At 40.4% G+C, this 16300-nt stretch overlaps 1 protein-coding gene across 3 annotated transcripts in view; it reads right to left on the bottom strand.

Annotated features, from left to right (window-relative positions):
• Positions 1-16300, bottom strand: part of MAP2K1 (mitogen-activated protein kinase kinase 1) — a 37409-nt gene that overhangs the window by 14435 nt on the left and 6674 nt on the right. For 2 of the 3 annotated variants that reach the window (XM_083851255.1, XM_083851257.1), the window contains exons 2-5: positions 6646-6856; positions 4307-4453; positions 1221-1298; positions 636-687 (exon numbers count right to left, since the gene is read on the bottom strand). In XM_083851255.1, coding sequence (XP_083707381.1) covers positions 636-687; positions 1221-1298; positions 4307-4453; positions 6646-6856 — 488 coding nt within the window. Of the gene's footprint in view, positions 1-635; positions 688-1220; positions 1299-4306; positions 4454-6645; positions 6857-11106; positions 11299-16300 lie in introns of those variants that run through there. The other variant, XM_083851256.1, reaches the window with a different exon arrangement.

Consider the following 16300-nt stretch of genomic DNA (forward strand, 5'->3'; position numbering starts at 1 on the left):
TCCCAGGAGTCTCCCTTATGCACTGAGCTGAGACAAATAGCTGTGCGATTACCATCAGAAATATCTACAGAGTCCACCTCATCCAGCCCTTTTTTCCAGTAGAGAGCTATATTTGATTGTTTTTTAAAGAAAAAAGCACTAATGTATAACAAACACAGTCTATACTTCACATGCAAGGTGATCCAGAATAGATCGCATGAACTGGGATTGCTAATTACTCTTTTTGGTCTGGCCAAACTCAGACAGTGTCTGACGAGGACACTTTTATAATCTGAAGACTGGTCTCATACGGTACCAGACCCACTGAACGCATGGCATGGTTTATACACGTAGCACAATTGCTGTTAATGAACGGTGCCATTCAAAGAAAAATATGAAGTGCTCCATCTCCAGTCTTCAATTTTAACTTATGCCAACAATAATGGTTTATAATCCATGCTTAAGATAGCAAAAATTGAAGACCAATGACAGCCATAGTAAGAGATAAAAGTCTGCCTTGCACTACTCAAGAAAAATCCTCTGAACCAAAATCACACTGAACCACAAAGTACACATCAAGGAAAAAAGTACATATTTTAACTTGAATAAAAAAAAAAAAAATCAAGAAAACTTGCAATGCAAAATTTTAATCTCACCTCTGTGCATTATTTTATGCTTTTCTCTCAGATACGTGAGTCCTTTGATTACCTAAAGACAAATAAAATAATTTTTCAGTTTATGAAAAGATAATTGCATGTTTTTCCTTGTACAAGAATTCCAACTGAATACAACATAACAGAAGTCCCAAAATGTAAACACTGCAAATGAATATTTTGTTTAAATTTATACCTCCAGCTCACACTAAAAAACAGAATCAACTGGACCCTTACTGGAAGTTTTGCATACGCAGCTTGTTGCACAATAGATATGAGAAGGATAACATCCACTTTTTTTTAAATGAAATGTTGCTTCTGTTCTTATCCACAAGCATCATCTGATACAAAGGCAGAAAATCAAAGCTAATGCAATAGAATGTGTTACTTGTTCCAATGCCCTGAGCGACCAAATAACGACACGTACAAAGACTGCCTTCTTAAAAGGAAGCAACACACTTTGAAACCCAGTAAAATTTCTCTCCCACATCCTCCAATGCTGGAGCGGCTGCTTCCTGGATCTGGCATTACCGTGCTCAGACACACATCTACCCACCTACAGCCTTTGAGAGCTACGAAGGCACTTACCGCAATGCTAACTTTGCCCAGTATCTGCTCTGGAATTCTTCCAGCCTTTTTCAGTACTTGATCCAAGGAGCCGCCGTCCTAATAATAAATGTTTGAATACTCAAGCTTCAGTCAAATTTCTCTAAAACATGTCAAACAGGATTTCAGTCTAAAGCCTAAATTTGGTGAGAAACGTTGCTTTTCACATGTGATTTGATATTGTTATGGTGCATATCTGAAAAAACAAATCATTCCTCAGCAGGAATTAGTCAGTTTTATGCTTTTTTTTTTTTAAACAAACATTTGGCCAGTAATAACATCCACTCAAACATTTCTCACAGTGATCTCCCAAACTAGTATTTCCATGGTTTGACTCTTGGTAAGGAAGTGCTGAACACGACGAGCTGTTGACCAAGCATTAGGAGTTTTACTCCTGAAAGTCTGTAACTTTCACTCCAATACATTAACATGCACTTCTTTCTTTTCACACCCATCACATGCTATTCTTTTCCCTCCAAAGATAGAATTAGGAGGGCTGAAGAAGCATACATTTTATGGTACTGATCCCAAGGATAAAAATAATTTATGATGCTGGAAAACGCAGAGCTGCTTCGCGAATATAATATGTGCTCGCAGCACCCCATGATCATAATTAATCTTGCATTCCTGTCCACCTCATTCCTGGACTCGATCCTACACATAGAAAACTGGCCTCTTAGTTCTGCGTATCTGGAGTGACTGTCAACTTCCAAGGGTAGGGGTTGATTTGACACAGCTCTCAAAGCATCAAAATGCTGTGAAGCCCTCAATTTTTTTTTATTTTTTGTAAGTAATGGTCTTACTAATTTTACTAAGTAAAATAAATTGAATGCATGCCCAGACACCCCCAGCCAAATACACTCCACTGTTGCTAAGGGCTTCTGAGAAGGAAAACCATAAAAAAATTACATACATATTTTAAGTAACTGATGCAATAGTAGGTATGTGCTTAAGTTCTAGATTCTGTAAAATAGACACTATACAAAGAAGCTAGGAAGTTATTTCTCAAATTAAAAAACAGTACCCTGTTGTCCAGATAATCATTTGGTAGCTCCCAGTAACTATGACAAAAATCCAACTTGAAAAAAAGTAATTTCCTTCTGCCTTAATTTATCCTTCGGAAGTTTTCATCATTTTCACTACTTATATATGCAGTGCAAAAACTAGACTACAGAAAGTTTTATTACTTGAGGACTAACATCTGAAATTCTTATGAGAAGTAAAGTATATTAAAGAAAACTTATTTGATCATGCCTTTCGGGAAAAAAATAGATTTGATTAAAAACACACCACCAAAAACATTTTGTATATATATACATAAAAATAAATGTCTTTTCTATAAACAGGCTGCATTTCAGGACAGCTATTGCTTCTGAGACACTCGTATATTAGCAAAGATCTCATACAGAAAAAAAGAAACTTTTTTTCCCCTGAGGACTAGCTTCAATCGCGGAAGATGCTGAATACAGTTCACTTGCCTAGATGTGCAGGCTGCAACCTTCAGCACCTTTCAGGAGAAGACTCCAGACTTTTTGCATGTTAAATACTTGCTGCTAAGCAAAGTTATGCATTGATTTTGAATTTATTACCGAAAATTATCACTCAAATCTTTAACTTCCATGCCTTTTTCACCAACAGCTCTTCGTTTGTATTTGTATGTATGTTTTGCTAGAAGTCTATATTTTGTCTGATACTAATTGAAAGAAAGGTACATACAGAAAAGACAACGGAGACTCATCTAATCTCCTATCCAAAAGGAGAACAATAGATTACACCTAAAGATCTACATTACACCAACAACTTAATCACTTAATTAAGATGGTAAATTAAATAATCCACCTTCTATTTCTTATCTCCTTAATCAAGTGTTCTTTTTGTAAAATCCTGTATCCAGTCTGTCTAGATTCAGCACTGAAATAATAGATTCCATACCACCTTCTCTTAAATCGAAGAGCTGTCTACTGTCAGATATATAATTCCCTGTTTAGGAACTTGCAAACCCCAATTGCTTCTGTTTTTTTTTTTTTCTTCCTTTTATATATAAATTGAGATTCTTTAGACATCATATTTACACATGTAATTATATATCACTGCCATCTGTCTTTTAGAAATTACAGATGTGCACTTTTGTGGCATTTAACAATGTGTTCCTAAACAATGCCCAGACAGTCATTTTTAACATCTATTTTCGTCTCATTTTTCATGACTGTTTTCAATTTTGACGAACTAACTTCTGTATAATTCCCAATAGTCATTTGTATTTTAGGAGTATGCATACTTTCTATTCAGCTTGCACATGTTTAAAAAATGGATCATGATCACTTGTTCCTAGGCAACCATCAATTTGTTCTAAAAATTTCCATAAGAGAAGACCAGAAGCATTAAAACTTTCCCAAGAAAATAAGGTTTCTCTCCAAAGAAAGTTTTGTCAAAGGAAAAAAATAGTCTTAGATTTATTGTATTGAGTGTTGTTAAAAACTTCCTCTACTAAGCAAGTGAGGAAAAAGATTCACTGACCTTTAATTACAGAAAATTTACTTTTAGTGTTTGGCTCCATATGGTAATAGAAAGGCAAACAGATGTCGAGAAGAATGTGTACTTTTCTATTAAAATGAAACACAGTTAAAAATATTTTTGGTATTAAGAAAGTTGTTGAAGTTCCTTCTGGGTTTGTTCGTTGCCTGTGCAGTAATCTTTATGCCTGCAATTCTGTAAAGTTTGAAAGGAGACAAAATATAGATCTGTCTAAATCACAATAAATTACATTCTCATTATCATAGCTACTAAGGGCCACACAGCTGTCATACCAATCAGTCAGTGTGGTCTGATCCACGTGCTCTCGGTACTGCATAAAAACAAGAACAAACCAGAACAAGTGAATAGCAGGATCAGGTAAATATTTTAAAATAAAGTATCATGGATATAGAAGAAATTGGGAATCTGAAATAGTTTCAGATTCCTTATTCACACAGAGAAGTCCACATTGCTAACTTAAGTCCTGCTGACACCCAGGTTTTGCATTAATGATCCATTAGTAACTTCAAGCTAGGAGATTTGAATGCACTTACCATGTGTTCCATGCAAATGCTGATTTCTCCATCACTGTAAAAAGCTCCGTAAAAGCCCACAATGTATGGCGAGTTGCACTCATGCAGAACTTGCAGCTCACGAATAATCTGGTTTCGAATAGCTGGCTTGATCTCTAGATGAATTAACTGTAAAATAAACCATTCTTATTGTTTTCCCAGGGGCACAGGGCCTTGCAGAAGGAACAGGTTGTTCAGAAGTTGGGCAGTCTCCACCTTCAGAGGGTTTCAAACCCCTCTGGATAAGGCCCTGAGCAGCTCTGCTCTTGCAGCTGACTCTGCTTTGAGCAGGTGACTACACAACCTCCTGGAGCCCCTTCCAATCACAACTATTCTATGACTCGACTGTAAAATAATTCCTTTTTATTGTCCTAGTAGCAAAGGGAAGGGCAAAACACTATAATACAGCATGAGGAGGGCAAAACATCAGTACTTTGGAAAGAGGCTAGATTTAGGGGAAAAAGTAAAGTAGAATCTATCCCTAAAATAGACTTGTTTATTATATAAACCAACAGATGTTCTCCATATTACTCAAGTATTCCATCTCCACACCGTTTCTGAGCAAGACAGTCGACAAACCCCTTTAAAAATTTCTCATTAAAAATGGCCAAACTCCTATTTTAGTTAAAGGGTTAATGAGTAACAGCTGTTAATCTATTAAAGCTACTGTCAATGTAAATAACAGACACGAACCTTTTCAGTTTAATGATAGATCAGTAACAAAATCTCATAGCATCACAAAATGTTACAAGGAATGCCAGACAGCGATGCAGCAAGTTCATCAATGGGGTGCTATTTTCATACATAAACTTTTAAGGGGATAGATTTTCTACTAGCTACAGGAGTAATACCAGCATTCCAAGTCTTAAGATATTTTTTCCTTCAAAGGAAAATTCTACCAGAAGAAACCAGAAGCAAAATCTATTACAAAACAGAAAAGAACGTACAATTCCCCAAAGTGAAAGGGAAAAAAATTAATCTTATCAAAATTTCAAGTTCTGATTATGACAGGAAGTCAATATGTGAAAGAAAACCGCAGTTCAACAAACATCTCAGTTGCATCAAATATTAATGAGTTGGGGTAAAAATTCCTGTTAAACTCGCAGTACGTGAAAAATCAAGTACACTGATTTAGTTCAAATAAGCCTCAGCAACTTGTATGTTTCATAATTCTCACTCCCTTGAAAGTTGGCACTTTTCAACACCTTTCCCCAAACTGTTGCTATACTGAGCATGGCTATTAAAGTCAGCGTGTGCATGTTCTCCTCTATTTTGTTGAGGATGACAGTGCACACTTCATCAAAGGCTTTCAGTGATTTCTTCAACTCCTCAGTTTAAAAAAATGGAAATTTTCAGTGCAGTGTAATAATGGCACCTGCAATTTGAATACGCCCTATGTTTTATCCTCTCAAAGAAATTATGTTTCTCATGAACTCAGGTAGCCTGCCAGCTTTCTGATCCACTGCAGCACATTGATCTATGCCTGGACTCTGCCTCATGCAAGGAACTTCACTCCTGGAAGGAACAGGCATGAGGTGCCCAAACGCAAATCGTACTGTAGTATCAGACACATTTCCATAACTGTATTTAATTCCCAGGGATTTTGAGAGATTCTTGTACACAAGATGAGAATTAAAAATTGAAGACAGTTAAGTTAAAAAAACACAGTTCTTATAAGCTAGGTCACAACTGCTATAGGTTGTAAAGCATAAAAGCTGCATCACTGAAATACACTCTCCCCTAAAGGAGGGGCACGTTTTCACACAGGAACCACCTGCATCCCGTGAAGAAACTGGCAACAGGAAATGTCACCATACTCCAACACATTCCCTCGTTCTTAGAGTTCTCATTTTTTCTAGTATCCAGGATCACCTAGAGGCCCTTTTCTGGTTTGCAGCTGAGAAGGAAGATCTTAAAACGGCATATTTTTTCCGATTTCTCTAGACTTACAGCCCAGAACACAAGATACTGTCACTTACCCTAACATACATCTTTCAGTAACTTTTAAGGCCTTCTACTTTATGAGTCTAATACATTTTCTCTGAAAGATACATACACAGCTGAAAAGACTATACTTGTCAAATTGGGGGGAGGGGGGAAAGATGAGAATGGGCAATAATATTTATCCTTTCATTGTTAACACGTGGAACACTTTCTAAAAAAAATGGAAGCGTAGGATAATCAAGCACAGCCTTTCCTACTTTTTGGAAAGTTGGCATTAAGCTGTCTTTTGTGTCAACATCATTTATTTCTCCAAATAATAGTTCAGAGAGCCTCCTCAATAAAGGTTGTCCTCAAGTTCTTGTTTTTGAGGCACTCACCTTTCTTGCCATTATAAGACCAGAAGGCTTGTGAGATACTTTGAATACCACACCGCCATTTCCTGCTCCCAGCTCACTGATCTTCTCAAAGTCATCATCCTTCAGCTCTCCAACTTTTTGTTTCTGGGTAAGGAAAGCTTCGAGGCGCTTTCGTTGCTGTTCATCCAACTCTAGCTCTTCCAGCTTCTTCTGAAGTGCTTCCAAATTTGTCCTGTACAACAGAGAAAGAATAACTCAATTCAGCTGGTTGAGCTTGCTCAGCAGTGTTGCAAGAGGAAGAGCAATAGATGACTGAGGTCAGAGACTAAATGCACGACATTTTGGCACCTATGGAAATTGTCTAGATGAAACAGACCCGTACAGTCATACCCATGAGAGACATATTATTGGATCTCTGTTTTAAGTAAACAGTATTTTTTTCCAGATAAAACAATGACAAACACAAGCAGATTGACACCGTTTCCCCACCTCTGAGGTTCTGTCCAAGTTCATGCATGTTAAGGTTTGGTATCTACAGGAGTGGGTTTAATGACTCAGCATTCATGTTCAGAGACCTCGTGAATCACAGCACAACTCTCCCAGCTATTTTTAGTTCCACGTTTTCGAGGATCGTGTTGTAATTTCCTACATAGTTTGTATTTCAACCACTGACTTTAACACAATTATATTACTAATAATCCACTTAGATATTAATAAAAAGTTACCAAGGATAAACATGCATAGAATGCTACCAGAAACACGACTCTTTGTTTAAGTGGGATAGGAAACTGACCAAAGTTATAAAAATAGTACATCAGAAATCTAGGCTTAATGTCATTGATTACTACCAAAACAAAAGTACAAGGCTCTAAAGAGGAGTTAAAGAACACAGAGGTTTGGTTTTCTGGGATTTTTTTTTGATAGTTTAACTTCAGATCCTGTGAAAACACTTCATCTCAGTAACGTGAAAGCTTAAATGCTCATTTAAAATTTCCTGCTTCCAGCTGCAACAGTAAGTTTCTGCAGGAGCAAATATCTGTTTTGCTTAGCCAAATTTAATGCAACGTTCCCATGGATTACAGTGCTGCTACGATGAAAAACTTGAGGAGCAGAATCTGCTTCTACAGAGCCTACACCACTTCCAATTAAAAAAATGGATTAAAATTCACCAGTAACCAAGAAAATTGTTTCTATTCGTCACTTCATAAACATCCACTTACAACTCATGCTGCACAGAGACGCATCCCCTGGATGCCCAGGCAGGTGCTCGTCGGCTCAGAGGACTCAGGGCTGACTCCAAGGAGCAGTGACTGACAATCCTCAGACCCAACGGGAGGCCAGAAACACAGGATGCAGCCCTCACCTTGTTAACGAGAGAGCCTGCACTTCCAGCCAGGACAACAATCTTGGTTTGAGTGTATCTAAGGTTTAATTAAGGCAAACAAAGAAATCCCAAATATTCACAACTCTTCTCTGCTACGCGATCTCTAAGTTCAAGCAATCCCAAGCTCCTACTACATTTAGCAGTTTAAACGTGTTCGATGGGATGCTTACTGAGGATAGCTTAGGAAGCGATAACACCTAGAAGAGCTTAGAAAGGGAAACAGAACAAGACCTTTGATGGAAAGGTGAGCTGCGTTCAGTTATTTTGACATTTAAACACTCCAGGCCTAAGATTACCAAACAATGATGAGAAAATAATGTCTATTTGCATGTCAAAAAGAACAAAAAAGAACAAGAACAAAGCAAGTTCCACAAAAATATTTGCCCTGGGCAAATGCCATCTGGGAATGCGGCTCAGAAGCAGAAGAGTTTTACACAGTAAAATCCGATGTACACTGTCTAATGTAGTTACACCAAGTCTCTCTAACTTATATAATGTTTTTATAATAAAAATAACTTCATTCTGTACAAATGGAGCAGGATACTGCATTTTCAGGCTATCCTACAAGAAGCAGCACACTCTTATTTCTGTCCTCCTCCAATGTTTTATACCAGCACAGTCGTATCAGTGTATAACCATACAACGAATATCCTGGAGCATCCACAAAGTTTTCCTTTGTAGATAAGCACGACTTATAAGAACATTCAAGTTAATCTGACTTACAGACTGTTGTGAAGATGAACCATAAAGAGACATTTCTGAAATCTACTTTCTAAAACAGAAAACCTAGCACTGGATACAGTTTTCCAGATGTGCCCCGTAAAACCAACAAGCCCCAGCCTAAAGCCAAAGCAACGTACGCTTTTACACGGAACTGAAGTTGCTCTTCTTACATTATGACCTCAAGATAAAAATGGGAGTGAAGTTCAGTACCCCTTACTGTCCTCCAATAAACCCCAGCACAATGAACGATGGACTCAAGCTCTGTATTTTGCCCTAGAAGATTACTGTTGTGAGAACACAAAACTGGTGTTTTTCAGGGGACACGCACCGACAAACCCTGCCGGTACTCCCCACATCGCCTCCCCACGAGCCCTGCTCGGCATCTTGCAGGGCAGGGAACGCGCCGGCTGCTTGCTCTTGTAGGCTTTTGACATGCACTTGCAAGATACACATCATTATTTTTCACTGAGCAGTATGTTGTACTTTTTTTTTGGAACTACAGGTCATTTTTTTACTCTGTAGAAACCTCTGCAACCAGTAGAAATGGAGAACAGACCTCTGATATTTTTTGGGCCACTTAAAGATACTTTTCCTCCAAATATTTCTTCATATTAGAAGCACAGCAACTTTATAGTGCATGCCTGCTACATAAAATCTTTTACATCGTACCTTTTAGCTGCTTTTACCCTGCACTTACATCATGAGTGACCAGAAAATACAGCCTATGAAAAAAAATCAAATTAATAAAGCAGTTTTATTGGATGCGACTTTTGCACAGACATTTTCTTCTCTATCGCTGCTTTAAAGAAGTCAGGACCAAACTGGCAAGAGCTCAGCATCTAACTGACCTTACCAGGGAATTTCAGTTTCCTTTGAACAATCCAGTGTGCCACAGCAGCAAGCGGTCCCCGGCTTCACTTAGAAATTCAGAGAAGGAACACTGAACTTGCTGTCCTTTTAGAGATTACTGAAGAAGATAGGGCTGCTCATTTGGAAAGATAAAGGAACCAGAGGCACAGAGACAGAACACAGCATATCTTTTCTTGCTCCATTTTGAAGAAAACAACTATTGAGTTTTTTCTCTGAAGCAGAAGAGGCTTTCTGGGCTTGGAGACAACACAGAGACGCTTGCGCGCATGACCTGGAGCAGACAAACAAGCTAGTGTGATGAAACAAAAACTCAGTCATGCTGAAGCTTTAGTACCAAAGACGACAACTTGCTAAGATAGCATCAGGCTAACACAGATGTGATTAACGCATATCTGTATAAAACTACCTTTTACATCGTTTGTTCCGATCTCAAGCTTTGCACTTCCAGCACAAGTGTTTCCTTGCTTGAAAGCATAAATTATTGTTGGTGTCCTTGTTCAAACAAGCCCTAGCCAGAAGACTCCAAAGGCTTTCACAGAAGGGAAAGTATTGGCGTCATGAATTTCAGCACATCAGGTTTCTCCATTTATCTACAATGTGGCTGCGGTAGCTAAATAAAAAAAATTAAGGTAAAAGATCTTTGGTCCCACCTGAGGCCAGACCTAATCCTCCAGAGGGGAAAATCCTCAAACTCCCTGCCATCAACACAGAACCAACGAGGACTTCAGACCAAAGTCACCAGAATGTTCTAAGCTCTAACGGCAGAACCTCCACTACTTGCAGGGACGGGCAGGACAGTAACGGCAAATAAGTTCAGATCTCACTTGAATTTTTCAGGACCAATTCTTTAACTATAACATAAATCAATCTGAAAACTTCCTGCAAAAGTAGTTAACCCAAAGACACTGTCAGGTTTGCTGTCCAGAATGTAACTAAATAACATCTGCAGTTAGTTTTAGGATAACTGAATGACAAATAGTAAGACAGAATTTAATTTTTTCATTCTGGTCCTTTGCTTGAAGCACTAGATATTAATCAATTTCAAATGTAAATAGATAAATAAAAAAAATATTTGTAGCATTAAAAGAGATGGAATTAATGTAGTTCCAGTACTTCAAGGAAGCAGGATTTATGTAGCTTTAGTTTTGAACTCAAGCTTCTGCAGGAGTCCTACTCCCAGCCAGGAACTATGATCATTGCCTGGACCTTCCCTGTATAAAAGCATCACAACAATGCTGCAGAGCAAAGAACACATAGAAACACGTGTAAGTAATGAACAAGTCACGACATAAAGTTTTACAAACTAAAACACAAATACAGAAGAGGGAATACACACCAGTTCTACAGTAGGACACCATGAAAATGTTAAGGAAGTTTGGTAGCTAAAAGCAGCAGCGTGCTGGCGTGCCAGTATCTGCCTCCAGAAGCAGCATTAGTAGTTACTTAATCTTACATAAAACTTATTCAAAAAGACCAAGATTCCTATTAAAATTCATCACCATTACCTTCTGCAGTCTTGGAGTTGTTTTTTCACTGTCAAAAAGCTAAGCCTCTGCCAGAGCTCCATCACAGCAGGAAACCATCAAACCACCTCAGCCCTTCGCTGTTCCAAGCACTACCCCAAAGCAACAGGTTATCCTTCAATTTATTACTAGCAGTTTTAAAGCCAAGCACACACTGAACATCCTGCGCTAGGGAAAGAATCCAGCTTTTGTAATGTGATCATCTGAATGAAGCAGCAGGGAGGTCAGTGCTGTTGTCCCCACTCGTTAAAGACACAGCGTAATTTTGCAGACCACATTCAATAAGTATCTCCTCGATCGGCTGGCAGAAATGGACAAATCTGCTGTGTAGCCAGCAGGCAATGCCACTCTACAAAGTGGACCACTGGATTTCAGGTGCAATTATTGCAAGATCTCTCTCTTCCAGATCAAAAGCAACAAAGCCATACATCACGTTCAGAAGGGGTTTTCTGAGGAGGCTGTTTGTTTTCTCCTCCAAGGGCAACACCAGGCTGCAGGTATTGTGGAGGCGGGACTGCCTCTGCCCACACTTGATCGGGTAGGAGCCCTCCTGTAAGTCAGCATCGCTGCTTCTGTTCTGCACTCGAGGAAGTTCACTGACAGCTGTGCAGCACTGCTGTGGCCTCGGAAGTATAAAGACACAGAACTTAAAGCAGTCTCCTACCAAACACAGCCACCTTCTTGACTCAACGACCATCCTCTGATGCGTGGGGAAAAATTCTGCTCCTGCCCATTCACACCTCACCAAAGCCCCACTTTTGAGGCCAGCTGCAATCAGACATCCTGCATCTGAACCCACATCTACACAGCCAGCTCCCGTAAAGCCAGAGGGCAGAAAGCTCTTCCGAGCAGGATCGCTGCACGGGATACTTGGAGCTTTAAGGCTCAGGACCACCTCAGGTCCATAGAAGGAAGCTGATCTCAGAGTTTACGCGTTGTCTCACCTGTCCCAGGATCTCACATCCTGACAGGGGCCGCAGGGATGCTTAGAAATAGTACAGGGGGGTGCCAACAACGGGCGTGCAGGCACAGCAGTGCCCCTAGTTACTACTGGACTGGATGTTGTGTTCACTAGCCACATATTTAACCCTAAAATCTATATTAAAGCTATACTTAACCCTGAAGCCTACTTCAGAAAAATAAAAACTTGGTAGAGGAAATTAAAAAAAATGCGATGCCATCTTTACCAGTACCTTGTCACAAAGCTGCTCAGAGTTATTACTATCAGTTTTGCAAGCTGAACAATTAGCATGAGTGAAAGCATAAAGACATACATTCACTTTCAGATCTCCTGTCATACGAGGATACAAGCTTGGGGGCTGTTTTCTAGCACAGTGACAGTAACACTTTCCCCAAGCCTACACAGCTGTCAGTTTAAAGCAGAAGTAGGCAGCTCACTACATTATTTCCGCGAACAGCCTCAATCAGGGAGCTGAAACAAAGTACGAAGAAGATGAAGACATTTTGCAGCTTTGAGAAGACACTACTATTTTGCATGACTGTGCTAAACCTGGGCAATAAGGCAGTTTTATTATTTAACAAAGAACAGCTCAGAGAATAACATGGAAAAAGCAACGTGAGACATCTCGCAGCTAACAGGACAGGTGTCTGTCTCTGGGCTGACTCCAGTGCAGCCTCATAAAACCTGCAGTTAGAACAATTCAGAAAGATCTGAACTCGCTCGAGGTGCAAAGGATTCTCATTTGGAAAAAAATAAATACACTGTTTTTCAACTCCCACTTAGTTTTCGATTCTTGCAGCATGTCAGAGGTCCTTCATACACGTCCCACTAAAGGAAATGCTTATGACTGCCCAGCACACTTGCTCCTTTCTAGCATCCGTTTTCACACACTGTTACCGTTCCACTTTCAGGACGGAACAGACCCGGTAGGGCATATTTTGAGGTTTAATGCTACCAGAAAAGAACTACCCAGTAAGAGCCAGAGGCAGATGATTCTGGCTAACATCTGTTTCTTAGGAAAATATAAATAAAACACCAGAAGTGTATTTTTTCCTGTCTGAAAGCGTCCTGCCAGACCAACGACACTCAAAATTTCTATTCCCATTTTTCCTGAAGCAGAATGGGGTATGCTTTAAAGACGAAAATGTGATAAGACTTCAAACATCCAACAAGCGACACAACATAAATAACTCCTTGTAGGCTGATCTGTTAGGTAGGAATATTTGCTTTAAAATTCTTTCCTCCTTTGCTTTAGCGCAACCACTACGCCATTACACTTTTCAGAGTTTTTTATTCCCAAATAATGTTTGAATTGAAGACTGAGTTCAGCAAAGGGAGAAAAGCCACAGGTGTGGATGGTGGCACCACGGGACAGCCATCAGCTTCCTGCCCTGGGTGCCTTTTCCTCCCAGCTCCTTCTGCAGCTGCTCCCAGCCTCCGCTTTGGGTTGCGGCCCTTTGTCCCGCATGGTGGCAGCTGCCAGCAAGGCCCAGGCGCCCCTTTCACATATTTAATGCTGTGGCTAAGCTACACAAACAGTGCTTTGCTCAGTTTGTAGGCTTCCTCAACACTCACTGCAGTAGTGCATCCACAGTTTGTTACACACAAACCCTGCAATCTCAAATTGACGAATCCTAAGAACTGAGTCTCCAGAAGTGGAAATCCAAGTCCTGAGTCCTCCTCTCCCAAATACTGGTGCTCCACTAGGTCTGCAACACCACGGGGCAACCTGCACTTCCTCACGGAGCCCAGCTTACTTGTCGGGCATTCAGAACACAACACAGAGCATAAAGAGATCTTATGAAAGTCTAGTCAGCCGATACATGTGGATTTACACAAGTTCTGGCTTTCAACTGTTTTAACTCTCTGAACTCCAAGTTGAATTTAATAATAAGAAGGGATAAATAAGGGCAACAGCAACGATAACTGCATCTTCACAACTCCCTTCTGTGATAAGGGCACGGCTTCAGGGAAACACTATAATAAAGAGATGAAGTTACGTTATCTGTTTACAAGGCCCATAAAGGCCAAGGTTAAAACCGAGAAGCTTCAGGTGCAAGAGCTGAGCAAGGAGCCCAGAACAGAAACTCTGTCAAAAGCTGCAGCTGAGACGTCAGGGACAGGCAAAGAACACTGCCTGGGTACGCAGATAAATGCATACAGAGAGCCACAGCTGGGATCCAGAGAAAAGCCCAAACAGAAGGCTTACATCTTTTCCAGGGCAGGTTGGATGGGCTTTGAGCAACCTGGTCTAGAGGGAGGTGTCCCTGTCCACAAACAGAGAGGAACTGGGAGGGCTTTAAGGTCCTTCCAACCCAAACCACCCTGTGATTCTGTGATCTTTGCCCAAATTTGCAATAGAGGGATTGCACAACACAGGACATTTACCAATAGAGCCAGTTAGTGAAAGAAATCAATCATTTTGACTTTTTATGTACAGACTTTAACAATACATATTTATACATACACACACCAAACATCTCAGCAGAATCTCTCTGTATATAAGAACGGAATAATTCCCCCCCCTCCCCAAAAAATGCATTCTCTGATTGCTAGATTTCTGCGTTGAAGCTGTTGACTCATCTTCCTGCCACACTGAAAAAAAGTTTAGAAAAGCACAGAACAATGCTGAGTTGTGAACACAAAAAAACAAAGAACACTGAAGGAAAGATGAGTTACCAGGAAGTTTTAACAGTTTGTTTTAGAAACCTTCAAGCTGGTTTTTAGGAAGATACTTGTTCATACAAGGAAGCACGCAAAGGTGGCAACGCTGGAACATCTCTGTGCTAGCTCTCAGAATGAAGTAAAACAATCTTGCTTCCATTCTCATTTCTTTTGTATGTGTCACGCAGGGACAGACACCACTGTTCACTTCCTCCTGCTGGATGCCTGCGAGGCAACGAACCCGGGAGAGAGAGGACGGCCTCAGCTGTCAGGAGGCAGAAGTTTGCTGGAATTCACTCTCCTCTTGTTCAGACAAGACTCGGGTCAACGGCTGAACAGCAGATGTTTGCAAAGGGATGCTGAGCAGGGAGTTAGCCTTGCCCGGTTGCTCAGTTGCTGGGGGCACTGACTGGCGGAAAGGCTCGCACGCTCATTCCAAAGAATAAAAGATTGCCTGAGTAAGTAATATTGAATGCACATCAAACCAGAAGTCATCTGCTTGCCAATTCCTAACAGTATCAGCAAGCCTTCAGAAGCAAGATTCCATTGCTTCCTTACAAAGGAGGAACGTGGGAAGACAGAACGCCCTCCCCAAAAATTCAGCAGCCCAGAAGCTGATGTTGCCAACTACCATTGCTTCCTTGGAGAGACGATTTTGTGCTTTGGCAGTGGAATCCATAAACTTCTAAATCCCAGGCAGTCCCCAGGGCAATGACGGGAGAACAAATGCAGCTTCCAGCAGCTGTGAAAAGGGTAACACAGGGAGGAGGATGGGGGAGCTTTTGTACTGGAAAATTTAATAATTTAAAGGGGCCATCTAGGTTTACTGCCCGTAACAGACGATTCCTTCCCCAGTTCATTTCAGAATGCTTCTCCTGTGTACATTGAAATATTTAGTGAGTATCCACTCAAATAGTTCACTGATGTATTTCCTGCCTTGTAGACTTCCCACAATTTAAGGCCTTTTTTTTTTTCCCCCCAGCCGGCACTTAAGCAAAGACCCTTTGCCCAGATTAACAACAGCAGCACTGCTGTTATGCCAAACTAAGAGTTCTGCTGCATACGGGGCTTGCCTAGTCCCCTTCTTTTTAATTTTTTTTAAATGAAAAAGCCTTCTTTGACTATTAAGTAATATTGGAAGATCTCGGAGGTAATCTGGTCCTCTCGAGACAAAGATCTAAGACTATTCAATTAAAAGATGTGCTACTCTGAAACTTGTAATTACTGAATCTCTGCATTTCTCTGTAGTATCTCCCAGGCTCTGGGTATGCAGTCACATAATCCTGCAAAAATTTGGGCTCTTGGCACAGGCTCTGCCCCATTCTGCCCCCAGCCATTCATTCATTCCTGAGTAACCCCACTCAGAACAGATACACTTCAAAGATCACTAAAAAAAACTGTGTATTTTCAGCTGGAATATCTCCCTGATTAAGTTCACCATGGGGCTACACCAGCGCTAATGTGAGCCCAAGAGGTCAGCCCCACAAAAATTTATCTGGGATTTTTTGGTGGGTAAGTTCTCGGCTGGATCAGCACAGATGCCTGACTCAC

The sequence above is a fragment of the Anser anser genome (genome assembly GCF_964211835.1).
Source record: "Anser anser genome assembly, chromosome: 10".
Taxonomy (NCBI): domain Eukaryota; kingdom Metazoa; phylum Chordata; class Aves; order Anseriformes; family Anatidae; genus Anser; species Anser anser.